Source organism: Falco cherrug, chromosome 3 (genome assembly GCF_023634085.1).
Source record: "Falco cherrug isolate bFalChe1 chromosome 3, bFalChe1.pri, whole genome shotgun sequence".
NCBI lineage: Eukaryota > Metazoa > Chordata > Aves > Falconiformes > Falconidae > Falco > Falco cherrug.
This window is the reverse complement of record NC_073699.1, coordinates 49334510-49361662: the sequence shown is the minus strand read 5'-3', so window position 1 is coordinate 49361662 and position 27153 is coordinate 49334510. Positions and strand designations below refer to the sequence as shown.

The 27153-nt window shown below is 36.1% G+C and overlaps 1 protein-coding gene across 4 annotated transcripts in view; it reads right to left on the bottom strand.

Moving 5' to 3' along the window:
- RB1CC1 (RB1 inducible coiled-coil 1) overlaps window positions 1-27153 on the bottom strand; it is a 76707-nt gene that overhangs the window by 27633 nt on the left and 21921 nt on the right. For 3 of the 4 annotated variants that reach the window (XM_055704414.1, XM_055704417.1, XM_055704416.1), the window contains exons 6-14: window positions 21659-21861; window positions 20102-20537; window positions 15932-16102; window positions 8532-8716; window positions 5919-6105; window positions 5757-5838; window positions 4832-4893; window positions 3689-3792; window positions 1060-1186 (exon numbers count right to left, since the gene is read on the bottom strand). In XM_055704414.1, coding sequence (XP_055560389.1) covers window positions 1060-1186; window positions 3689-3792; window positions 4832-4893; window positions 5757-5838; window positions 5919-6105; window positions 8532-8716; window positions 15932-16102; window positions 20102-20537; window positions 21659-21861 — 1557 coding nt within the window. Of the gene's footprint in view, window positions 1-1059; window positions 1187-3688; window positions 3793-4831; window positions 4894-5756; window positions 5839-5918; window positions 6106-8531; window positions 8717-15931; window positions 16103-20101; window positions 20538-21658; window positions 21862-26487; window positions 26542-27153 lie in introns of all 4 variants that reach the window. The other variant, XM_055704418.1, reaches the window with a different exon arrangement.

Below are 27153 nucleotides of genomic sequence, written 5' to 3'. Positions count from 1 at the left end.
CAGATCTCATATTTTACATAAATAAAAGACTTCCAGTAAATCTCTTGCTCAAATCTCAAAGGAATAACAAGGTAAAGGACTTCATGTCACCTGGTTTAAGCAGGATTTTGCCAATTCAAAACCCAACATGCCCATAACCTTGACATTTATAGAAAGATGCTTCTAGTCCAAGTGCATACAAACACACCATAGAAGGTAACATGAAAAATGCCACCTTCTTCCTATAGCAAAGCTGCTAAAGAAACCCAATCTGAAGCAGTGAACCGTACATAAAATTTTAAGTAATGCTAAATTCACCCGCAGTTTCACTGGGACAGGCTACAGTCGGAAGCTAAAAGGACCCGTTTGGTATATTATGAATGATTTCAGTGACAGAATTCAGAAGAGACTGAACACACAGAAGCAATGAAAAGCAATGGGCAGAAACGAGTTTCTAGGGGATAGAGTCTGCTTGACAGATAGAGCAAAAACTAAGAGGTCTTTTTGCCATCTATTCCTTCTATACTCAAAGAAAGGCTACACAAATTTCTTCCCTTCCCTAAAAAGCAGGACTGCAACAGAAAAGTACATGACATCAATATTCAAGCTAATGGAGACAACCAACGAAGGCCCCAAATTCTGCCTTAACTGCTTGCACCAAAAGGTCTCAAAAAGCAATGCAAAAGTCTGGATTTAATTAAGTTGTTACTTCTAAAATAAAGCAACAAAAGCAAAATGTACACATTCTGCACACAGAAGCTCCAGAAAATGACAGAAAACAGAAATATTAGCAGAAAATTCTACTTCTACAACTTCTGTGGCATATAAGCATCTGTTAAATATTTGGAAGATATTCAATATCTTTTCACTGTTCTCTACATAGATTCATTTTACTCACTGAAAAGCTCAAAATTCTCAGAATATTTACTAGTATGTGATTAGAAAGGTGAATTATGCAGTTGAGAAACTAATCTTTACACCTCGAAAAACAAAAGTTTTTCTGAAGTGGTTGACAAAGTGGTATTATGAAAATATTCTACTCTTCCAGTATTTTTTCTTGGTAAAGAAAAGCAAAAATACCTTTTGTTCATTCAGCAGGTCTGTAATGGTTTGTGACATTTCATCCAAACTCTGTGCTGCCTTTACCAGATTATGTAGAGCACGTACATGCTGGTGAAGAGGTTCAAAGTCACAAAGTATGGGCACCCTGAAAAACAGTACAGGAATAAATCTTTTTTCCACATTGTTAATCTAATATTCAAATAAATTATGTGTATACTCTACAATATTAGGCCTCCCTCTGTATAAGGATTGTACTTCCTTCATTTCATCTATTTTACATGGAAAATCCACTCAAACCACCTGGTATTTGTCTTTTAAAATTAAGAACTTGAGAGCATTTAAGGAGTAGACAACAATAAACACAATGATGGGCAAATATGTCCATCTTTCCTCCTGAGGAAAACATTTACCAGTAGTACCTAGAGTTACAACAGTAACGGAAGAGAACTGAGAGTGATCAGCTCTGTAACTGAAGAACTTATGTTTGCAAATGACTATTCTCCTGTGCAGCTGGATTCTCTCCAATCCAGCTCTTCCTTTAAAGCAGCTATTAATTCTCTACTATTTTATTTTGATAATAGGTAACCTAAATAAAAAGATTGATTGATGTCACATTCATATTGCAAGTGTTGCAAGATAAGCTTTTGATTGCCAGTTTTCTAAATCTTTGAAAAATCAACATTTATTTTCTTTAGAGTCCATATACCCAGATTTTTTAATTTGTTCAAGAATAGCTCCACTGAAATCATGAAGCAGGAGTTAATTTAGACTAACAATAAAAGCAGATTACACTTCAGCATATTCTGCATTCTCTACTCAATATGCAAAGCAAGTGGTATCTACTGTATTTTTGTAAAAATAATATTTCAGTAATTGCTCAAGGGGTCCTCAAACTATGGCCCGTGGGCCGGATACAGCCCCCCAGGGTCCTCAATCCGGCCCCCGGTATTTACAGAACCCCCCTGCCCCCCCCCCCGCCGGGGGTTGGGGGGGAAACCAAGCAGCCACAGATGACTGCCCGCCACTTCATCTGCACACCGGCCCCCTGGTTAAAAAGTTTGAGGACCCCTGCTCTAAAGTTTCTTCTGATGCTATGTCTACCAAGGTACATAACAGCTTCACACACTCAAGCCGTCATGTCCACCACCGTAATCATAATCCTCAACCCAAAAAAATCGGAAGAACATGACATAATCCCACCTCCATTGCCATCAAGTGGAAAGCTATGTCGCTACAATTCGGACCAACTAACAGTTGGGTTTGTGACTGGTTTAACATTAAGGCAAAACTCTTCCTCAACTCGGTCCAAACTTCCCAGGAAGGCTGTAAAATTCTTACAAACAAAAATCAGGCAAACGTCAGCATGATACTACAGTTTGCACTTTTTTACTGCAGAAACACTAAGAAACAAGCCTCAGAGCTTATCAAGAGAAAGTAAAAAGGGTACATCAGCTGTATCATCATCTAGGACAAATCCTCTGTCAAGAAGACTAAGCTTACTATACTTCTTATTAATTCCAGCAGCAATAGCGTAAGGATGGCTGGCCAGGAATTCTTAATCAAAAAGGATGCCAGTATAAAATCTAAGTGAAAAATGTAGTGAATTCATCTCTGACACTGTGCAGTAACAGGCATCAGGTTAAGGCTGCTGGTGAACCTGACAGATGACAGCGGAACATCCTCCTTTTGGATTTACCTTATCATCCTTTGCGGGACTGTGGCCTTGGGGCAAAAAAACCCACACCCAAACAAAAAACCACACAAAAAAACCCCCAAAAAACCAAACCCACAAAATCATTGAATTTCAGCAAATCTGTGACTGCTGATCTCTCCTAGCAGAATGGTGGATACATGCAACACCTGATTGTGGTCATCCTGACAAACAGATCTCCTAGACAGGACCTTACATAAAACTTGCTACTACCTATTTCTTGCCCATTATCTTGGTTGGCACTTCTCTGTCTGATTGCTACAGGTTTAAGACATATGAGTTTGAAAGCCTACTCTAACAGTCAACTTCTCCAGAAAGACGTCTCCAAGTTCTAGATAAGAAACTAATCTTGTCAAGTTGCCTGTGAGCCAAAACAGTAACCTTCCTGTCATGAGCATGTCTGCCTCACTGGGAGGTAAGAAACATAGAAATAGAGCTTCTGCTCAAAATGATGGAAGCAGAAGCACTTAAAGAACAAACTTTTCATTAAAATCAGCCTATCAGACAAAAAGCAGTAACTGAATACAGGAGATCTCCATGATCTTATGCTGGGCTAAAGGTGTTTGTTTCCTCCAGAATACCACTTAAAGAGCAAATAAAACAAAAATTCAAGCTAATTTTGATCTGAAAAAACATATGTAAAGTTACGAGTTTATTTCAGTTTAAAACTAACAAAATTTTTTTTTTGTTTTTAGCTGTAAGGCAGCTCAGAGCAATGTCCAACATCCTTTACATCTCAATACAGAATACATGTGTTCATTCATGCAGCATATAGATAATATGTGTCTGCATTGTTAGTGAAGACCATTCCTTAAGAATGATATCAGTTCGAAAAAGTATGCTTGTCTGTTCCTTAGATTAAGTGTACTGGCTGAAGAGGGTGGGACCAGGGGAAAGCTACTGCCATAACATACAAAGTTTAAAAAGGTGCTTTACCTGAGTAATGGCTGTACTTCTGAAGGACAAAAAGACTGCAAAAACTGCAAGTCACTTAATGAGATATCTGGAAGCTCACTGTCAAATCTGCGAGGTTTTCGTGTCTGTATTAAGAAGATACTAATTTACACATTGACAAGGCAAATAATATCGAGATAACTAAGGAAGCTTAATTAGTAACACAAAAGTAAGTGTTAAACTCATTTCTCTCAAAAAAAAAAGTTCATACTTTTTTTAAAGAAACCATGTCTGGCCCTATCCCACTAAAAAAATTAAATTAAATACACATTTGTAGTCACTAGTGTTATCCATAATGCCTCGGACAGTAGCAGCATAGAGCATTTAGGTTGCAAGGGACCTACGACAATCATTTAGTCCAACTCCCGCCCTATTACCAAGCTTCATAAACATTAAGGAAGTCTTTAAAAAGTTAAAGGGTAAGAGACGGCACTGAAGCTTCATTTATTGTGCTGCTAAACACACAGTCAAGTAATTCAGTTATTCAATATGCAAAACACTGACAGGAGTAGCATTCTTATTTTCCAAGTATCCTTTTGAAAAAAGCTGAAAATTAGAAGCTGGAAAGGTTAAACGAGGCAAAGTGATGTGGCAACATTAGAAGCAGCGAGAGTATTTTACTTGAATTAACCAAGCTGTATGAAACCAAAGTTTACAGGCAATGCTTGACTACAGCTATACTTTTTCAGCCCTTCATGTCATCAGCCAATAAAGAGACAAAAATGCTTTTCTACTCATCCAGTGATTACAGAAAAAAAACACAAAAACCTTTTACTTGCTTTTACTGTCCAATTAATTTCACGGCTCTATTATTCAGAAGAGAGGATTAGATGATCAAATTATCCCTCCTGGCTTTTTTCTGATCATTAATAGCAATTTTTGGTTCAGTACCACAGACTCTTTGTTAAAAAGGAACATCAAGTATCAAATCTCCCACTACACTGCAAGTTATGAACCAATGTCAATATAGGTAACTTGAAATAGCAGAGAGCACTAGCTCCCAGCTTCATGTGTCAGAGCAATGTCGCAGGCACATAGCTTGAATGAATTAAGCTTAGGCTTTTAATTTATTAAAGTACTATTTATAAAAATGAAATAAACCCCAAAAATATACTGACTACATACACAAAAGGATGGAGGCCAGGAGTCAAGTCCTCTAAACAAACGATTCCTTAGAAAAGACTTCCCTGGGCAAAGAAAAAGTGGTTATTAAAAAAAACAACAACACAGAAGTGCAATATACAAACAATGCCTCAAGAGAAAACAAGCTACTGCAGTTTAATAGCTAAACTAAATTTGAAAGCATCACTATGCCATTTGGTGACAACATAAAGTTGCAAGTGACCACAGAACTTCATGCAAAAGCCACCATCCAAACGGAACTTCTCATTTCGCTGAAGCCTCTTTTTGCTTAATGTTCACCCCTGCAAAAGCCTCAACTCCTTTTTCAAATTTTCATTCTAATCTTGCTAATTTCCTTTCCACAATTTTGATAATCTTCTGTTCAGTTTTCTTATTTTAGCAGTTCATTCAGAACATAAGCTGCAGACTTCGCAGAAAAAATATAAGTCAGTTTTTTGTTTTGTTGGCTTTTTTTTTAAAAAACTTCTGCTCAAGGTCTTTAGACATGGGTCTTCATTCTTCGTTTTTTTCTTAAGTAGCAGAGAGGAGGTTGTAGCAATACCAAAATATTCAGTAATGGTTTTTAAAGTGTTATTTAAAAGTAAAGCTTATGGAGCACTTTCAACCAGAAACTGCATTCAAATGTAATAATTAGAAATCCTACCTTTTAGAAACATTAAACTAACTAGAACTTTCACATTATTTTGGATAATTTATATGAAAGAGTTCAATATTTTGATTAATAGAAAAATTAATAGATACATATTTTATTCATAGTAGGACCATCTGGCACACTGCATACATTTACTATTTAAGTAAAAAAAATTATACAGGTATTTAAGTTACAACATAATGGAAGTATTTTAACTGCAAAGACAAAAGTCAAACTTAACCGCACTTCTGATTTCACAGAAGACAAAGTACTTACTGAACAGTTTACCAAAAGATTCCCTTTTTGCCTTTTCAGCTTCATATAGGTGTTTCCCATCTTTTATTAAAGCACCTGCCCACTGTGGAAGGAAAAGTACATAGTTATTTGTTAAGTTATACATTGACACTAAGATTTGGTCTCAAAGTTCTACTTACTTACCTCCCTGTAGTGTTTTATGAACATTTTTCTCCTCACAACCTCAACAACAGCTAGACAGTACATTTGAGGAACAGTACTGAGAGCCTCTACAACCTTGACCCTTTCTAGGAGCTCTGTCACAAGACGAAGCAATGCTTGTAGTTTCTCTCCATCTTGGTCAGCATGAAGCATTACAAAACAACACCACCTACAAAAGCAGGTTACACTTTAGAAGATAACTTAGTCATCTTTCTTGCATTTAAATTTCATTAATATGAACAGCATGTCTGGATACACTGAACAATTACATCAATTTACATGGAAAACCAACAGGCTATCTGGAAGTACTAAGTAATTTAGAAATCTGTAGTCACCTTGCAGTTCCCTGTTAATTTCTCACAGTAAGATTTCCACAGCAGTGCTCAAAAAATGAACACTTACCACCATTTCAGTTAAGGTATTATTTTTGACAAATAATGCTCTTGGCATACATAACCTTAGGGGGAATGATAACGTAACTTTCTCCAGAAAAATTAAAAAAAGCTGGTACATCCAGAGGAAAAACTACTTTTTGTTCATAAATCTTAAGAATAGTTATTGAAAAGCATTAGCAAGAAATATTAAGGGTAAGAATACTGTCAAAGAAATAAGATCAAAACGCTTGTTTGGGAAGTTCACACCATCTACTCACTTGCTACAAATAACAGTCCCTGTAACATACAGATTCTCACACCTTGTAACCACACCTTCAGTTATCTTATTTAAACAATCAATACATTAACTTCAAGCACAGCCATCAGGTAACTAACTGCAGAGGTGATCAACTGGTGTGTTTGAGGGGAAACATCAGGAGCACTTTACCACCCGAGAAGGCATAAAGTGGAGGCATACCCCATAACAACAGAATTGAAGTATAAGTGAAACAACAAATAAGTCAATATTAAGCAACTAGGAACATAACATTAACAGAAAAACTACAAGATATGCAGTGTTGACTTCCTTATAGTAATGAGTAGTAAAAAATAAAAAGAGGGTATTATGTGAAGCCAGCAAGTGGCCAGTTCAAAACATGTATATTTTCCACAGAACATATTGTTAAATTGCAGAACTTGCAAAAAACAGGGGTTTGTGGATTAAAAGAGAAGTCTGACTAGTTTATGAGAAAAACCTCCACTAGCAATTAAAAACTGAAGAGCTGCTTCTACATCAGCTAATATTTTTCTCTAAGAATGTCTACATATAGTTAAGTTTGTTTTCCTCATTATTAGATTCCCGTTAAGGTCATTTGCTACTGCTACTGAAGACAAGCTAGAATCCCCTTTAGTTTGACCCAAAATACAATGGGGTTTTTTGTATGGTTTTGGTTTGGGTTTTTTTTTTTTCAGGGGGGTAGCAGGATTGGTGAAACTGGAGGCTGGTTTGGTTTTAGGTTGGGTGTTGTTTTGGTTTTTTTTGTTAGGTTTTGATTTTGGGGGCTTGTTGTTTTGGTTTTGGCGGTTTTTACATCTATGCTTTATTCTTCTTTTGAGACCTATCCTGTATGCATTCACTCTCCACACCTCAACATTCCTTAAAAAGGGATGAAAGTCTTTTCCTCTAATAACTCATGAATTAAGCGTATATTACACAAATACATAAATACTATACTTGAAAATATAAGAAATGAAAGTCGTATTTATGGCAGCCTATGTTCTACGTGCTACCCTTAAATACCTGCTACAGTGAAGTTACACAAAATGTCACCTTTTCACTGGACTAAATGCATGTGCATAGGCAACAAAGACAAATTCACTTTTCATTTTACTTAGCAGTAGTTTATTTTACAAACATTAACAAGATCGTTGCTGAGAGTTCACTACTGATTGTGCTTTACTCCTTCCTGTAGCTTGCACCTGCCTCATCTACATGAGCTCCAATCTCTTCAAGAAGAAAACGTCTACTTGATGGATATCCAACATGCAAGTCTAACAGGATCACAACACTGCCTAATTGGTAGCTGCTAGCATATTTTTTTTTCCTTCCAAAAATTCTAAAGTCTGTAACCTTTTCTTATGTGTCTGACATGACAAATTATCTAAAGCTTAATTAAGTGCAGTAGTGTGAGAAACTATTTCACAATGAGAAATACAGGCTACTTACTGCCTTCTATGTCATCTAGTAACAATGCTTACAGGAAAAATTGCCATTTTTACTGGCTGTGACTAGATATAATTATTTTTCATGAATTACAAGTAAACCAAACTACTGGCACGCTTTTCTGCTTCGATGTGATCACAAGCTACTGAAGAGCATTTCACTTACGCTTACTATAATCCTTTGAGAACATCAATGATTACCACACAAATCTTAAATATGCTACTGATTGCTTCTGAGGTTGATGAGAGGAAATGTGATTGTAGGTTCTTAGATATTGCTTTATTGATATGAAGACCACTTAAACCTCTAAGAATACTCTCTCAAAATAATATCTTGTTTCACACTTACAAATAACTTCATATAAAAACTGAAGTAATCCAACTTTCACTTCTCTCCATTAAGAAAAACTCTATGCTTTACCAAAGGTTTTCTTGAGACACATTCTTTAAAGTCTTGATGCAAGTAGAAGCAATATAAAGTTGAAAAGTTGTAACTTACTTCAGCCTGACTTGTAGATTATTTGCAAGCTCCTGTTTGGCAGTGGTACATTTCTGTTTAATATCTAACAGTTTTCTGTGATTAGTTAACATAATCATCAGCTGATTTGCATGACTCAAACACAAATCAGGCAGCACAGAAGGATCTTTCAAGTTCTCAGCTCTCTTCTGATTAGCCAAAAATCCCTAGAGGAAAAGAGACACTTTTGTTATATGCAAGCTTTGTGACAAGCATGAAAGTGATTATCTTCTCTGTAAGAATGCAAGCATCTTAAACTTACTGTAGCCATTGAGGAGTACAACAGAATGCTACATAAAGAAGTTTCAAAGTTGCCTTCTGTTCATTCTATAATGTAGTCCAAATAAATCTTGTTATTTCCCTCCGATACAGTTACCAACACAACCCTATAAGAACTTTACACAAAAAAGCAATGCCAGTAAAAGATCGCAAGCCTTAATGCAGTAGAAAAGTAACTACTGGAATGGAGGGGATTCAGCCATCATTTTAATTTCCGCAAACAACCAGCTTGTTAACCTCTAGCATATCTAGACTTAACATCAACTTAGAGCATATTCAGTACTACTGTGGGCTAAAGAATATACTTTTTTGCATGAAGAAATTTATACATGAAACAAATTAATGAGAGCCAAGACTGGAGCTAGACATCTAGACATCTTATTTGCATGCAGAAGTTGGGCACAGCTAAAAACTACCTGTTGTAGATTGCAACAGACAACCCCTAAAAGGGCAGGGGGCAAAACAGGGAAAATTAACTGCCTTAGATAAACACGTCCTAGATGGCTGATTATAGGAAGTAACATATGTACACAGAGACAGAAGAGACAGGGAAGACAGGGGGCTGCTGGCATAACTACTGGGCCAGGCCATCATCTCCATCACATTCAACAGATGAGACCGAATACTGCTGGATGTGGTTCTTTAGGCAAGAAAATACAATGCAACACCACCAATTTTAGCTCTGATTTTGTCCACATTCATACCATGTCTCAAACGCTGCTTGAACATCAGTGGTCACTGTAGTTCTACAAACTTGCTTATTAAGCCCTTGTTTTCTTACTAAAGAGTTCAAAACCAGACAATAGTTTTAGGTGTTTTTTTCTGAAGCTGAAGTTGATGAGAACACCAAACCACAGATAATTATACAAAACTGCTGAAAACTGAAACCAGTCATTACTGATTTGATGTTTAATGTAAAGCAATCTTGTCATAAGATGCTATAAAACACATCTGCAAAGCCTGCAATACATATTTATATCCCACTGAGAACAGCACAGAAATCAAAGTATCAAACAAGCATATTAAATGTAATGAAAAGAGAACCAGGAAGATGCACACTGAAGATGGAAAAGAATACTGAAGTTAACCATTTACTGAACTCAAGAGCAACTCAGGTAATGCAAAACTCTGCAAAACCAAGCGAGCTGCAAACATTTTAACTGTATATATTATCTGAACCAAGTCAATGGAAACCAGAAAAGGCAAGAAGAATGCTATTAAGACGAAGAAAAGGACAGCCCCATCAAAAGAACTTGGGCTGTTTAGTCAAGGAAAACAAAGACATGGAAGAAATACGCTGCGATAGTCATTAGGGAATTGCCAAGCACCACAATTAAAGGCTGTACAGACATGACAGCATATAGATTTGAACAAGCCAAGAATACTTTCAGATCAGAGATTAAGAGATTCTTATAAACATTAGGACAATGAGATTCCACACAAATTTGCAACAGAAATAGACAAGTCAAGAAAATAATTGCTTTTAAACAGCAGATCAATAAGCTTTTTATATGAATCACATGGCATAGAGTCTAACATTACACAGAACTGGATGCAGTGAGCTAAAAAATCCATTCCAGCTTAACTCTCAGTTCCAAAAGGCTATTCATAAAATTTGAGTATCTTTTGCTATTTCTGTATCTGTGGACCCATCTTTAAGATAGTATGCAAATCAGAGACAAAATCTCAACATACTAGGAAAAACGCCAGTTAAGAAAAACTGCAGTAAACCACAGAAAAACAAAGTGAGGATTAACACCAATAAAGTGTGGGAAAGTCCAATATCCAAATAACCATCTGTTCTCACAAGTTCTTGCCTTTCTGGTCCTTATCAGATGACAGAATTCATGGCCTAAGCATCATAGTTAAACTAAGAAGGGTCCCGGAAAACAGGTATGATAATGCTTTTATGGATTTTTCCCAATGACTATTTCCAAATCAAAGCAACAACAAAGAGTTTTTAAAAACGTTTTAGATTGAAGTTCTAACAACCAACAGGGAAAGCAGTCAGTGATGTAATAAGCAACTGAAAAGACCCTGAATCACTATAAGCCTATAAATCTAATGTTTTCTTCAACATAACAAAAAAGTAGGAAAATAAAAGTACAGAATACAATAGTGACAAAGCTCTTTCCCAACAAGCCCAGAATCAAGGTCACTTGCCAACCAGGTGTTTGGGTTTTTTTTTTAGTTCAACAGAGTTATGAAAGGGTAACACTCCTCTGTACCTAACTGATGCAAATGCATTTGGATTAACAAAATGTTTTGAAAAGCTATACTGCTAAACAGGGAAATTAAAAAAAATAAAATCAAATAAGAATATGCTGGAGCAATAAGCTATTGGGCAGAATCACACTGAAAGATTAGAGAGGCTCCAAGTTTTCTAGAGGTGTACTCTTATTACATAATGCCACCTACTGACCACAGTTCTGTATGCTCATGTTACAGCTTCCACAGAGAAAACTGATTTTTAATTTAACAAAACAGATTTCTCTATTAAACATTAGGGGCTGGAGATCAACTATTCAACTACATAACTCAAGATGAAATTTTTCATATAAAGGGCTGTTTAATAGTCAGTTAATTAAAAAGGCTGACTGGAAACAAAAGCACTCTTAAGGCAGGTCCAGGAAAAAGCAAACTAAGGAAGAAGGCTGCCTAGCACCAGATTGCTTTGTTCTGTGGGTTTAAGTTTGGTTTGAATATTAATAATGAAACTAAGGTTGGAGTAGAAAGTCAACTCAAATTCTGGATAGAACATTAGCTTTTTCAGGCCTGGAGAAAATAAGCCTACAATTTCCAGCAGAAATACTGCCACTGGGATTACCACCAAGATGTTCCTTATCCTTGTTCTATGAAGTACTGTTGTGGTTTAATCCAAGCCAGCAAATGAAGTACCATGCAGCCACTTGCTCACTCCCTAATCTCCCCAGTGGGATGGGCAAGAAAATTGGAAAAAAGGTAAAATCTGTGGGTTGTGATAGAACAGTTTAGTAGTTGAAATAAAACAATAATAATAGTAATGAAAAAGGTGGTAACAAAAAGAGAGAAATACAACTCAAGGAAAAAAAGTGATGCACAAACTCGCTCACCACCCACTTATGATGCCCAGCCAGTCCCCAAGCAGCAATCAGCCCATCCCAGCCAACTCCCCCAAGTTGATACACTGAGCAGGACATCCTTTGGTATGGAATATCTCTTCAGCTAGTTTGGGTCAGCTGTCCCGACTCTGCTCCCTTCCACTTCTCATGCACCTGGTCACTAGCAGAGCATGGGAAACTGAAGTCCTTGATTTTGAGTAAATACCACTTCATAACAACTAAAACACCTGTGCATTATCAACATTATTCTCATACCAAAACACAACACTGTTACTAGCTGCTAGGAAGAAAATCACCTCTACCCCAGCCAAAACCAGGACAAACACCTCCACTATTTCTTACGAATAGAAACAGTTCACTGCTGATGTGATGTAAAGAAAAACTGTATTAGTTTGGGTTTTTTCCTCCAGACAAAACTGAATATTATCAGTTACTATACCAATTGTGAGCACTTTTAAAAATACACAAGTCCTCATTTTTAAAATATAAATAAACCCTTGAACTTCATCATTCTTCTTAGATTTCTATGCAGACTATCATCCAAAGGAGTAACATCATACTAACTCTAATATCTTGCAGCCATCTAATTTTTCCCAAACAGTATCCAAACTACTGCTAAAACTGGTACGAAAATAATTCCTAAGACTCACATACATAAATTAAGGAATAAAAGCACACGATAGTACACTTAATCACTTGTTTAGCCACAAGCATTTAATTAACTGAAGTTCAAAAAGAACAAAAAACCCTAAGACCATCATATTCTAACTGACTGTTCTTAAAACCGCCTGTATCATTGTCGTGGTTTAACCCCGGCCAGTAACCAAGCACGTGGCTGCTCACCTCCCCCTCACCCAGAGGGATGGAGAAGAGAACTGGAAGGAATGTAAAACTCAAGGGCTGAGATAAGAACAATTTAATAGCAAAAAGCAAAAGCCACACATGTACGCAAAGCAAAACAAGGAATTCATCCACCACTTCCCATGGGCAGGCAGGTGTTCAGCCATCCCCAAGGAAGACAGGCTCCATCACGCATAACGGTTAGTGGGGAAGACAAACTCCATAATGTTGGATGTTCCCCCACCTTCTTTCTTCTTCCCCCAGTTTATATACACAGCATGATGTCATATGGTATGGAATATCCCCCTTTGGCTAGTTCAGGTCACCTGTCCTGGCTGTGTTCCCTCCCAGTTTCCCATGCCTCCCCAGCCCTCTCACTGGCCAGTCCCAGGAAACAGAAAAGTCCTTGATTTAGTATAAACTTCACCCAGCAACAAGTAAAAACATCAGTGTCCTATCAACATGTTCTCACAGCAAAGCTAAAACATAGCCCTGTACTAGCTACTAAGAAAATTATCCCAGCTGAAACCACGACCATCATAAGTAACGGAACAGACAATTTATAAAAAAAGGCAAAGATGAAGATTTGAAAGTTCAAGTCTGACAAGTCTTCAAAAAGGTACAAACCATAAATTTACAGTAGCATTTAAAATGAGGTGACAAAGTATCTTTCCAGCTGACTTTCAGGCACCTCACTCAAAAGTGGGATTGGTAAACTTGAGGTAGGCTCTTCATCCCCATGAAGAGGGAAAACATAGCTAAAGTCACCACTCACAGCACTGGGGAACCAAGTACCAGAATGGAAGAGCAGCTTTTCCATCATGCTAAATTCCCTTGGATTTAGCACTGTCCTACAATATAAACACTGCAAGACTGATATTTAGCACAAACTTAATTCTAAACTTATTCATTGGAATTACCTGAAGACAGGCTCCACTTTTAAACAATGCTGCTAGAAGTACTGGTAGCACCCACCTTTATGCAGCACAGCCAGAAGATGCAGCAGGAAGCTTGGGTCCTACACCACTGTCACCCCAGTTCCCTCCTCCTCAAAAGGGGGCTCTAGCCATCCCAAGATAAGGGGGCAATATTATTCACTTACTCCTAACTAATAATATACTAATGTGTAAGGAGCAATAACAAACTCTTGCCTTTCTTCACAGTCCCAGCTCTGACGTAATGGTGAAAATCTGAGTATCAGATAATTAACACATACAGATTTTACCATACCTTCAGTTGCAAACAAGGCATTAAAGGACAATCTTAGGATATAAAGTTAACTGAAGCTCTTCACAGAAACTGTTTAATAAAGAAGCTTTGATATGGTACTGTAAAATGTCATTAAAAAAGAGCTATATATTTTACATTTAGAATAGTCTTTAATAAAATTTTATTACTGCAAATTACACTGTCTATCTATTGCACGCACACTGCTTTCTCACCTCACTACAAGATGGTGATCAACCATTAAACACATTACCTCTTCCCCGATCCTATACTAAGTGACAAGTCCCCAAGGACTCAGTATTTCCCTTCAAAATTAAATTTAACCTACTTAGCTCTTATTCCGTATCTCCAGCTGAAGTTCTGATTTTCTAGCTGTTTTTCTATTTCTAGACCATAAGGGTAACAAAAGCCCTCTATAACTCAAACCTGAAGGTCCCCAATTTTTCTAACTACTGAAGTATATAATGCAGCAGGGTCACAGCTCCCTTTTTCAGCTCAGAAAATAAACATGTCCTCTCAGAAAAACTAACTCCGTGGAGTGGCACATGAGCTAAGTAACATTACCAAGAGAAAGGATAAAAGGACAGTGGAGTAGCTCACCAATCACCTGGTTCTGTTTGTTTGACTCTAGATCTAGTCAAAGGTCAGAAGATGACAACATATTAAGAACAAACTAATGAATTAGTTGGTGTGACAAAGTGTTCAGAATACGCCACCTGACCACAATGCCTATTCCATGCATCGTTTTCCTTTCCCATTGAGGGGGTTTTTTCCATTTTATGAGAGACTGGATGAACTAGCAAAGATGAATCAATTCAGCATCCTGGTCTCCGGCATACGAGCAATTGCAAACTACAGGCTGTCGTTGATTGTCTATTAGCAAAAAGTTGTCTGCTCTTAAACATAGCTGTAAATCAGGTGCAATTTAGACAAATCTGACGAAGATATGTATGGATAGATACTAAGTTAATATTTAAGCCAGATGTTTTCTTCTCCTTAAAACTAAGAGTACTTGTTAAAAACATCATTTTTCAGATAAGCTTTAAAAATCTACAAAATTTACAGCTGTCAGACATCTTCATCAGATCCTATTTTTAGTAGCTTTCTACATTAATGTGCAAAATGTTACACTAATACGGCACAACCTGTTTGTATTCACTAGATTCAACATGATACATTAACACAAGAAACACCTTAAAAATTTGAAAATACTTCATATTCTAAGTGATTCTCATTCAGCCAGAAGAAATCCGATTTCTAAAAAGAAAATAGACTAGATGTATCCCATTCCAGAAACAATATCATGTACTGATGTATCTCAGAAGCTGGTAAGGTTACACTGGTGCTTTTATGAAAACGCTGATTGGCAGAATGAGAGTTAAATATATTTTTCCAAATTATAACCAAGAGACTGTTGACAGAAATAGTTTAGCTATAAAAATAAAGACAACTTAATATGTAGTGAACAACAGCTCTGCATGTTCCTAGTGTATTAAGTCTAGGACATTTTAAGACTGACTTTTTTATTTTGTGGTGACTTTTTCTCCAATACAGATCAAGTGACATAAATGAAGCTCTATATTTAATTTCTGGTGTTGTCCATCACCCACTGTTGCATTTTCAAATAACTTGATGGCTTAAAAAAGTATTTAAATTAATGTGGTAGTTGGAGTTATGAGGTGAAAATGACTGATGTAAAAACTACCAATATTTAAATGTAAAATTATTATTAATATAGCATCTTTTTATTATTAATATAGCATTTTTGTTAATATAGCTATATTAATAATATTATTATTAATATAGCAACTCCAGTGTGATACACTGAAAATTATCCTGCATTAAGACATGCAATTGTTTCATTGTAATCTTTAACAGCATACACCTATCAAAAATCTACCATATTCCAATGTTGCACACACAAATGTGTATTACCTGAGCAAGTTCTTTTTGTTCGTTCACCAGCCTGCTGCAGCTTGCAATCATCTGGTCCAATGCATAGAGCCTATCCTCAAGGCCTTTAATAGCCTTCATGTTCTGATTATCTAGTTTGGCGATAGTTTGGCGACATTCTGCCAGAAAGGGCTGGATGATCCTTGGATCAAGCTGAAAAGAAAAATATTTTTTTTTATTAGCAGTTGACATAGTAAAAGGCAATGCAAGCTAAGTAAATGAGTTTTTATAACCTTAATATTTTTCTTTTTTTTCTTTTTTTTTTTTCTTTTTTTTTTTTTTTTTTTTTTTTTTGAGTCTAACATGTGCCTACCTCTGTCACCTCCTCCAGAATTCTGAATTACCGGGTTTGTGGATTTTATACCACAGCTCAAATTTCTTTGAAGTATTCCAACCAGACTATCATAGAAATCAGGATCCTTACACAACGGGAAGGGACATTAGCTAAGGGGACAAGACAGCATGCAGGGAAAAGAGGCAGTTTAAAACTAATGGAGTGTCTACCCTAGAACACAGTCCATACAGCTACAGTTGAAACAAGTGATGAATGTGACTCAGTGGGAGGTGCAGTAGGGAGGGAGATGTGAGAAAGCTGCAAGACCCATTCGCCTTTTACCACTAAAGGAATGTTTTAATTGATTCCTTCGACAAGCACATTAGTTCTAAGTAACTGGAAAACAAGACAGAGAAAAATAATGTATTTGTAATGTTTTTTGCTGATGTTTTTCCTAATAAATACATTTTTATAGATTATTTCATTGTATTCCTTCACAGGCCATTATCCAGAAAAAGAACTGTGTTTGAAACATTAAGAGTCTACCAATGTCCACAGATACTAAGGGTGACTCTTCAGCTTTCATTAGAAGAACAATGAAATAAATCAGTCTATTTCCTTAGTTCTAGAAATAACAGGTAATTGCAACCACTTACATAGGACAGAATTTAGTCTAACACTGGAATACATCAGTTAGGAACACACTATAACAGTCATTAGGTGTTAGCTGAATATGAAAAAAATTGTCCAAAATTATCCAAAATGGTTATGGTGTGCCATCTATTATATGACAATCTAGTGAAAAGGACACCGTCCTGTGAAGTCGTATTAGCTGTCACAGCACTAGCTTCTTTTGCTCACATGCATGGTATATGCCACTTAGAGAGCACACAAATTAACTCTCAAAAGAGAAGGCACTTTTATTTGTGTTAATCTTTAGTCATACAAGTACTATATTCCCTTCAATCTATTATTTAACTGTATAAAAGCTTTCCAACACAGCACTTTTTCATTATGGAAATACCCTCCCCAGGGTACAGGAGGAATCTGAAGAGAAAAAGCATTACAAATTAAGGAGCAACTACAAATAGTAATAACTTCTTTGATTCTCAACATGCAAAACAAAAAAACACACACCCAAACAAAGACCACAAAGGGAAGTAGCAAAACCTAGTAATTACCCCAGAACTTTTCAGAATAAATAATATTATTATTGATGTGTCAAAATACTTTGAAGTTCTCTGAAAACAGCAAAGGCTAATTTTTAGTACGTTATGAAAGATCTTATGAATCTTGGTCTTTCTCAAGTGAGTTGTCCATCTTCAGGAACCAGTAATTGTTCCTGGAATCAAACCAGATTTGTTTATAGCATCATCTTCACTGCCATCCTGTTCAGGATTATTCCCCTGTGGCATCCTAAATTACTCCAATGCAGCATCCAGAACAGTTTCTTAGCAGATAAAATAATGAAGAATATGGTGGGGTTTCCTCTTTTTACCTTCACAAACTAGTTGTGTTTTATCTCTTTTTACAAAGGGCATCTATTCCTCTCATTCCACCCTGTAATTTATTTCCTCCATCCATTCTTTTTACCCCATTTTTGACATAACTGCAGCTGTAGCACTCAGCTCTGCTTTCACTGGTAGGTAATACTGCTCTCATATTCAAAAGTCTCTTCCTCTTCTAGCCTTCTATTTAAGTGGCTATGACTGCACTTAACAGAAACATCTGATTAGCTCCTACTTACCCACTGTTTTTACTGCAGCCTAGGTTTCTCTAATTAGAAGCATCATTTTGTAGAAACACCTAGAGGCTAGGAGAACCAGATACCTAGCAACACTGTGCAACCCACCAGTTCCGCCATGACTACCAGTACCAAAGGTATAAAGCTCTTACTCTGATACTTCATACTTTCACAAAAATCTTACCTGAATTCAGAGTTTCAAATAAGAATTGCAATCATAAACCATTTGTATGGTTCATATTTCCAAGAAGGAAAGGGCATGGGGAGAATGCAGGAAAAACAATACTTTAAAAAAAATATATTACTACCATTTTATTCTAGCTTGCTAAGCTAAAGTGTCATCTCAAGTAAATATTAAAAGCATAATTGTGTTGCAAGATACTAAGTATCTTCTTTTTTTTTACAGTTACAGGCCAATTCTGTTTTCAAACTAATTCTAAATCAAAGGTAGGCAAAAATTCAGTCTTTTGTCTGTATTGCTATTGAAGTAAAATACATTGATGAACTATCACACTACTTCAAAGCTTTCAGGGTTTTGTGAACCATGACAGATCAAGATGAATCAATTACAGTTGTTATGGTGGTGGCCACAATAGTCTGACTAATGTGTTTTCCCTATCGGTCAATGCTCCTTATACCAAGAAAACAAAAAAAATCTTCATTTTTGCAAGAACAATTACATTATTTCCCTACAAAAATCACCTTAAGTTACAAAACAATTACAATAGTTGAAACAAAGGATTTCTGACTAGTCTTAGATAAGAAAAGGACAGAAATACATACAATTACAAGATAGCCTCTCTAAAACATGTGATGTACATCAGATCAGGTAAGACTATAAGTTATCAAAAAAGGTATAACAAATATTTAACTAAGGTGATTTTTTTTTTTTCATTTTTCTACCTTTAGTATCACAATAATTTATTCGGAAGCAGCTTTTTAATGTCTATCTTCAAATATTGAGTTCTTAGAAGACATTACATTTGTGTCCAATTAATATTATGTAGAAAGTTAATTTATTCTCTCACAACTTAACTACTGGGTTTTGTTACTCTTGCTTTAATCCAGTAGAAAGCACCTTGTAGCGTTACTCAAACAGGACAGAGGATTGTCTCAGATTTCAGCAATCAGGAAGTCTTTCACACAAGAAATTGAATATTGTTTTTGCTAAAGAAAAAAAAACAACTTGAAAGCCCAATCTTTCTCTTCACTTTCCCTGTACTACTAAAATTTAGAGAGCTCAAAATCTTAAGCAGCCTTTAATATTACGCCCAATTCTCCAACTCCTTTTAATAGAGTTGAAAAATCAGTGTACAGAATTGAACACATTCCCTACAACACACAGGGTTTAGACATAACTGAGACAGTCTTCTAGTCCTACCCTACAGAGAAAAAGAGATAACTTCTGTTGTCTTTGATGCTCTAAGTTATACTATTACAACTCAATATAAAGTTATACACACTCAAACAAGGCTAAACAACATAAGAAATATAAGCTAAAGTGAAAGATGATTTCCAGACAAAAGGTTTTAAACAGTTATAATGCTCACTGGTTCAAATAATCGTTTGGAAAGTAAAGAAAGTGAGCAACATTTTATTCTAGCAGCACCAGAAATATGAACTGACATATTTGACTCTTCTGAGTTAATCTGTATCAGCTAATGAAGAAAGCATACACATAAAATATAAATTTATCATAATTAACCACATGAATTTGTCCCATGTTTTAATAAAGGCTTCAACATTTTTAATACAAAGAACATTAACTTTAGTCCAGAAAAAAAATCTTTACTTTCATTATAAGCATAATTTCTATGAAAAAGGCAAAGAAAGAATAGAAGCAAAGCCACTTTGCTTATAAACTACAAGAAGCTATAGGCTTTCCAACAGGAATGGCTATTTGAGAAACAAGCCAGATAACAAGCATTCATTGTGAAATTATACATTTTCCTAAAGGTCAAATTCTTAACGCTCAAGAACTCTTAAAATACTTTGCAACCACCCCCAGTCTCTGCTTTGGTCTCCGTTCAGATAGTTATCTGAGAAATGAGTTACAAAGAGTTGAGTCACTTCAAAAGCACCAGCATCTGGAAAATAAACAGCAACATTCAATTTTAAGAAACTATTAACTTACCCTGCTCATAGAATCAAAACATTTTCTGACCAGCGATTCAACATCATTAGGTCTATCTTGAACATTTATCCAGTCTAACAAAGACACATTGAAGGAAGGCTGATCACCATCTTTCAATTCTACTGATGTCTCATTGTCCTGGCCAGTAGCATTTTGACCAGATTCCTTATCATCTTTTACGTTTTCAGGATCTGTGCCTTCCAACGCTGAATGTTCAACTGACTTGCAAAATGAGGCTAACACTGATTTATTGTTCACTTTAGATATATCAGAGTAAAGCACCAATTCAGCAGATTTCCCATCCTCAGCTTCTTCACTTTCTGCCCCTCCGTGGTCAGCTGAAGAATCCAGTCGTCCTAAACACTCTCTGTAACTATGTCTCGTTAGGCACTCCAACAGTGGTATCTTGGCCATGATAGAAACAGCAGAACCCAAGCTTTTTTAAAAAGGGTGAGAAGAAAAAAACATCAGTATCTAGAAGCCAATGTGACAAAAACCTAGATACAAACCATCCATAACATCAAGTACTATTTATTGTAGAACTGAAGCAGATTTGAGAATTTAGTGACTGCCCTTTCAAAATACAGCGTTCAGAATCAGCATCATGGGAGGACAGTGAAAACAGAATTTTTGCGCTCTCCCACTGCTGAATATGAACTCTTTTAACGAGTAAGCTTATGTTTTCAACACAATGAGAAAAAGGACAGTTTGATAAACTGAGATATACCCTGTTAGTGGGTTCAGTTTTGCTTTTTGGGTTATTTTTTTTAAACTCACAAGTGGGACTTATGTTTCCAATCTGAACAGATACCAATGCTTATTAGCAAAGATAGGGTACCCTCTGGCCAAATACTTTTGCACAGTTTCATTGGTTTCTATACATTTGATAAAAGCTATGAGGTTCAACTTTTTTCTTTTAAAGGTAAAACTTATATATACTTTATTTCTTTAAATATTCAGCATCCGCTTACATTCTATTAGGCAAAGCACTCATGGAAATACCCTAATACTGTAACAACCAGAAAAATGCCAAAGGTTTTCCATGAAGTAATATCCAGAGTTTGTAGGACGCAATTACACACATATATACATACACACACACTCCCCTCAAAGGTATACATGTACACCCAAAGTTTGTGTTATAACTTTATACTTACAACATAGATCATAATTCTTAATATCTCCTCAAGTGTGTTAGAAAGCAGTTAATTTGAAAGTGCAAATATGTATTTTTTAAATGTTGATTAAAGTCTAAATTTATTATCTAGCTATTTCTACCATGCATTTGGAAGAACTCCAGCTCTTAAACATCAGTTTATTAATGAGCATATCTTCCATATAATTCAATTCAGGTTTCTGTGTGCTGATGAATGCAAGGAAAAATGTCAGTTAAAAAAAGAGTAGCATAGAAAAGAAAGAATGTTCTCCTTGACACATAATCAAACGAACAAATATGTGCTTGATTAATTAGAACTAGCACCAGAGAGATAACACATGAAAGAAGTTTAAAAATATAGTAACTTTAAACAATGAGGATGAATTTAATGGCAAACCTACTGTGTAAGTTTCAATTTGATATCATCTATGGACTGCAGATAGCTTGAATACACATTTTCAAACTTGAAAAGCAGCTTTTGGTAAGAGTATGTACAATCTTCCAAGTTGGCCATTATGGCAGCCCAGCCTTGATGTTGAAGATGTTCATCGTGTACAAGACCTTCACAAAAGGAGCAAAGTTTCTTGGCGACCTCATACATCTCCTGTAAAAAAAAAATTAAAACGTTCTAATGAAATGCAAATCACTTCAGTTTATTACTGTGGTAACTATATAAAGCATTAAAGTGAGACTGTCAGAAAATAGTAACATAGAAAAATGTTACATTTAGGTAAGGTGTAAAACTTAAGCTACAACTTCCTAAAAAATAACAAAACTTTTCTTTATTCGTAAATAAAAAAACTAATTAGATGATGAAAAATGTGTAATTTACTGAGAAGTATCTTCAAAACAGGCAGGTGAAAGCTGCAGTTCCAAAAAACCTTATAAAATTAATTAAATGCTGCTAATATACTCAGTGCACAAACACAAACAATAATGCTTGTACTAATCTGGTAGAAGGAGCTGGCAAACAAGGTCCATTGAAGGAGCAAACTGTTGATGAGCCAAGCAGAAGCTCAGAACAAGACAATGAAATGTAAGATCAGTCAGCAGAAGCACAGGTGCATAAAATGCAAGAAGAGATGCATGAGGAAAACAGCAGGGCAGATAACTGAGGTCTTCCACTGATTAATAAACCAGATACAACATGATGAGAAGCAGTGCAGAGTCTCCACAAAACTCTAAAATGCACCCTGAAACTTGGTATAGGCAAACCAACATGGATGCTTTTCTGTTAAGAACTGGATGACACTGAGGCATTTTAAAGCCGTAAGAAGGTGAAAATTTAATTACCACCCAACTTGGCAGAGTTAAGAGAGACACCTATATATGGCAAATACCATATCTTACTAGAAGTACACTAACAGCAATGCCTATTTATTCAATTACAAAGTTTTAACTATTAGGAAGAGTAACTATTTTAAATTTACCAATTTAAGAAAACAGGCTGCTCCCTTCAGTGGGACTACTACTCAAATACAGAATGAGTAACAGTCACACAATAAATCCTTCAGTTCAATACAATTATCAATAACATAGTACGTGGAAAACATTCTCCTGAGCAAACCTGTATGTCAGGTTTTAGTATCTACCTACCCTCCAAGAAAGAAAATCTTACTACTTTTTGCAGGTCAAGCATACCGTTAAACTAGAACTGAACACATGACTTTCCTCTGCTATAATACATTGAGAAAACCATGCATAAAGAAACAAGTTATACAAATACAGTGAGAAAGCACTGTTACAAATGGAACACATCAGTACATTTCAGAATGCATTTGCTGCTGAACACATGGTTAGCAGCACATATGCATACCCCCAAAAATTTAAAGCCCAACAACACTTATCTTCCCCCCCAAAAAAAACTGCAGAGCATTTTATCCAAATTTTCAGAATACTGAAAAAACCTGAAAATTATGAACATCCACCCCTTTTTAAAAATCCAAGCCTTGTCTCAAGCAGCATGACAAAATTCACTGTCCTTCAGATCACTGGTAACTAAACTATCAGCAGATCAACCACGAATATACAAACTTACTTATACATGCACTTCCAATAAAATGAAAAGCTACTACAAATTTCTACCACTTCATAGTAAAGATGGTAGATCATCTTACTTCCTGAACTTTGGTCAGTTTCTGTGCACATGAGAATAAGGATTTCCAGTTTGAAATGAAGTTATTTTATTTGTTGCATGAGCTCTCACTTCGTCAGTCAAAAATCAACCAATACCACAACTTGGACAGCATCCAGGTAGCGCTAAAATCTGTAAGTCATTTTCTTCAGACTGTCTCAGTTCATCTAGACGATTTAAATTCACATATGTTGACTAATGCAATATTGACAACTTTAACAATCTTTTTTTTAAAAAAAATTCACTTTGTATAGAGGTTACTCAAAGACAAATTCTGCAGCATATAAAAAAGCTGAATATGATAATTGAGGAAGCAGGAATTAAGAGCCAAAAAGACAGGCTGTTTCACCCTAAGGTACACTAAAAAAATACACCAAAAGCATGAAGCTGAAAAGGTAACAAAATGTCCCAATTTTGTTCTAATGTATGTCCCGGGAATGCGTACAAGTACTCTTTTCAATTCACAAACACTATTCTCTACCCTTCCTCCAAACCACAGGCAATAATTCCAGAAGTGAGAGCATATGTAGAACCACACATTAGTTTGAAGACTAAAACAATATAAGCCACCTACAAAATCAAAACTGATCATAGAGCCTTTTTATGCAGTTCCTTCAAGTGATTATCTCTGTTTATAAGGGAAAGTAAAGCCTAGACTTCTCCCACCTTCAAACAAAAGAGCTGCTTTAAAAGCCCTAGGTAGAGGCTTTTGTTAGTTCTGTTTTCCTTTGGACAAACACACTTAGCATGACACAACTCAAATGCATAATAAGGAAATGTATACACTAGGCTTGCTTTGACCAGACTTTCCACCCTAAGACATACTCTTAACTAGTGGCCAATATTTGTTTTTATATAGATTTATTGTGTTCACAGTGCAAGTCAAAAGCTACAAATCAGTACTGCCCTATGAAGCTTTATTATATGTCATTCTTGATGTTCCCTTGAGAACCTAAGCGTTGTCAAATTAACATTTTTAAGAAGGCTGCTTCCTCAGCAAAAAACTTTCAAACAAAAAACAAAAATCACAAGTTACCAAATCTTAGTTGGGGTGGGGGGGAAATAATCATTACAATTGAGATTGCTTGTTACACTGCTGATGACCAGCACTGACACACTGGATCTAGCAATCTAATCTGTGGCGATTTACCCAAATTTAACCAAACCAGAAGCTTGTGTCTCAACAGTCTGACTCCTAGAAAAGAGAGAGTAAACAACAGTACTTCCCACACTGGAAAATTAATTAATTTATTGGTTTTAGGAAACATGTAACAGAAGGGCATTCTAATGTCAGAATCTGTCATATAATGCAGATGTGTCCAGAGGAACTGTCATATAAAAATACCCCCATGCCATCTAGGTATTCAACCAGGTATGCATTTTTAAGAGCAGCTGCAGCTCCTTGCTGTAACACAGGAGATGTGGACAATAAATCAAAAAATCCCCTTATGAAAGACATCCTAAGTATGATACTAATATACAAAAGTGTTTTTTTCTGAACTATTTAGAGCTCAAACTGAACTAACACTGAGTGCAAAATTCATTAGCCTGAAAGCTAAGTTGCTTTCAAGTATGTTTTCAAAGTTACCTGTAAGCTAATAGGCTACAAGTCAAGTTGTACAACTAAACAGAGACACATGACTGTTTCAGGCACATATGCAAGATATTACAACAGCATTCCATATTATCATCCTCCCAAAGTAATTTTCACATGTGCATCCCAAGTGCCAAAGAAATTCTCTCTGGGTGGCGGGGGGCAAGCAGAATTCTGTCTACATGGATGAACCTGAATGCAATTAAGAGTCTGCAGGAACCCAGTACTGGCTTCTTGGGCAGTATCATAAAATCAGCTCATTACATTCAAACAGTAAATAATATTACTCTGAATTCAGGTGGTCCAAGTAGATGGTTCTATCAAAGCTCAAACCACATGGAGTAACTGTCCACTTTCCAGAACTGCTTCAGTCTCAGCCCATACTAAGCAGATACCATTACAGGGAACAAAAACACTACGTTAAATCATTGGTTTTTAATGTTGCATGGAGGAGTCAAGAAGAAAACACTGTTTCAGACAATTCTATAACCCTGCTTTCAAAATGTGAGGGTGTGCAGCAAAAAAATAGAGTGGTGAAGTTTTTGCTTCCTTTGGAATATCTACATGGCTTAAACGTAATTAAGAAATCAAAAACTACACAGTTATATCTTTCTTATCATTGCATCACTACTGAAATACACCTTCAAGTGATTTGGCTTGTTCTTCCTACCATTTCCATAGACAACTTTTCTAGGGAGGCCTCCTCAGGCTGCTTTAAAAGGATCAAGACAGATCTATTTCATCTAACTGGTACGTCTGTATGCAGAGAATTAAGCAGCTCTTTGCTAAATGAATGAAGTCTAAAAACTGAATTCTGTCAGGCATATAAATAAAGGCCTGCACCAACATATGCTTTAACACTTCTCAGTAAAGTTGCCAGCTCCAGCACAGAAAATGAAGCCTGCCTAACAACAGGCTTGCTTTTGTCATTGATTTTTCACAGATCCACTCAAGGGTGATTGGCAGGCACCCAATAGTTCACAGAGAATAAAAATCAGCTCTACAAAGCAACTGAAGTTACGTCCATCTTACTTGGCTGTACCAGCATACCTAGAACACTGACAGCTCCACCATACCGCCGGAATGTGGACCTCAAGAAGCACCACTACCAATACAAGACTAGACAAGCCCAAGCTGATCTCAACTTGCTGTTACATTGGAGAGTAAATAAGGCATCTTCACTTCCTAATTTGTCAAGAAATTCACAGGCCCACCAGAAAGAATTATATCTTTGGCTGCGTGCTTTAACAGAATGTTACTGGAATTCCTTTATCATCATAACTTAAATTAAAATTATTCTTCTGATAATTACTTCTGTTTAGTACATTTCAATCAAAATCAGTAGAAGCAACAAATCACATTTTATCTATAACAAATGAACTGGCAGTTTTTCCCATCAATTTCAAGACTTTGTCTTTGCATTCTACTGTTGTATTTCTGCTCATCTGAATGAAAATAATCTGAGGAAGGTCTGTTTTGTCTTAAGTAGTCTTTGGACTTACCTCTAAAGAACAAAATTCTCAGGAAATGCAGGGTTCTTTCCATTCTCTACAACCCTGTGGTAAAAGGAAACAAGTCATCAAAGTCCTCTATTGCCATGTGACTGAAATCCTGTTAGAAGGACTCCTTACAGGTTTCAGTCACCCTAAAAATCAACCTCAGGCCAACAAAAAAAATCCTTGGAAGTGAAATTACACTCACCCATATACTGTAACAGCAGATACACGCTTCCAGAAAAGGTGACCATTATCTTGCTTACCAAAATTAGTAACCAAGACCAGTATCTCCAATTTGTACACCTCCAACTAAAACATCAGCAGAGCTACTAGATAAACCACTTCAAGGTTTCAGCTTTTAGAATATGTAATTGGAACAGTTAATTTCACTGTGAGGGAGACTGATACTTCATGGCAGTTTCTCTCCTTTCATTAGACAGCTGGTTATTCCATTTTCCTTTAATACTGGTAATTTTTAATGACTGTCCTTTGGACATCTGTCCACACAGTTCATGACTTATTACATACTCAGTATTTATTTCATCAGCATAATACAGAGTAAGTTATTCTTTAAGTCATAGCTTCATAACTTTCTTCAGTACTGTTTTCCACTGCCTCTTTGCTCTAACATTAAAAGCAGGCTTAGAGAAGTGAGAATTCACTGCCAATAAA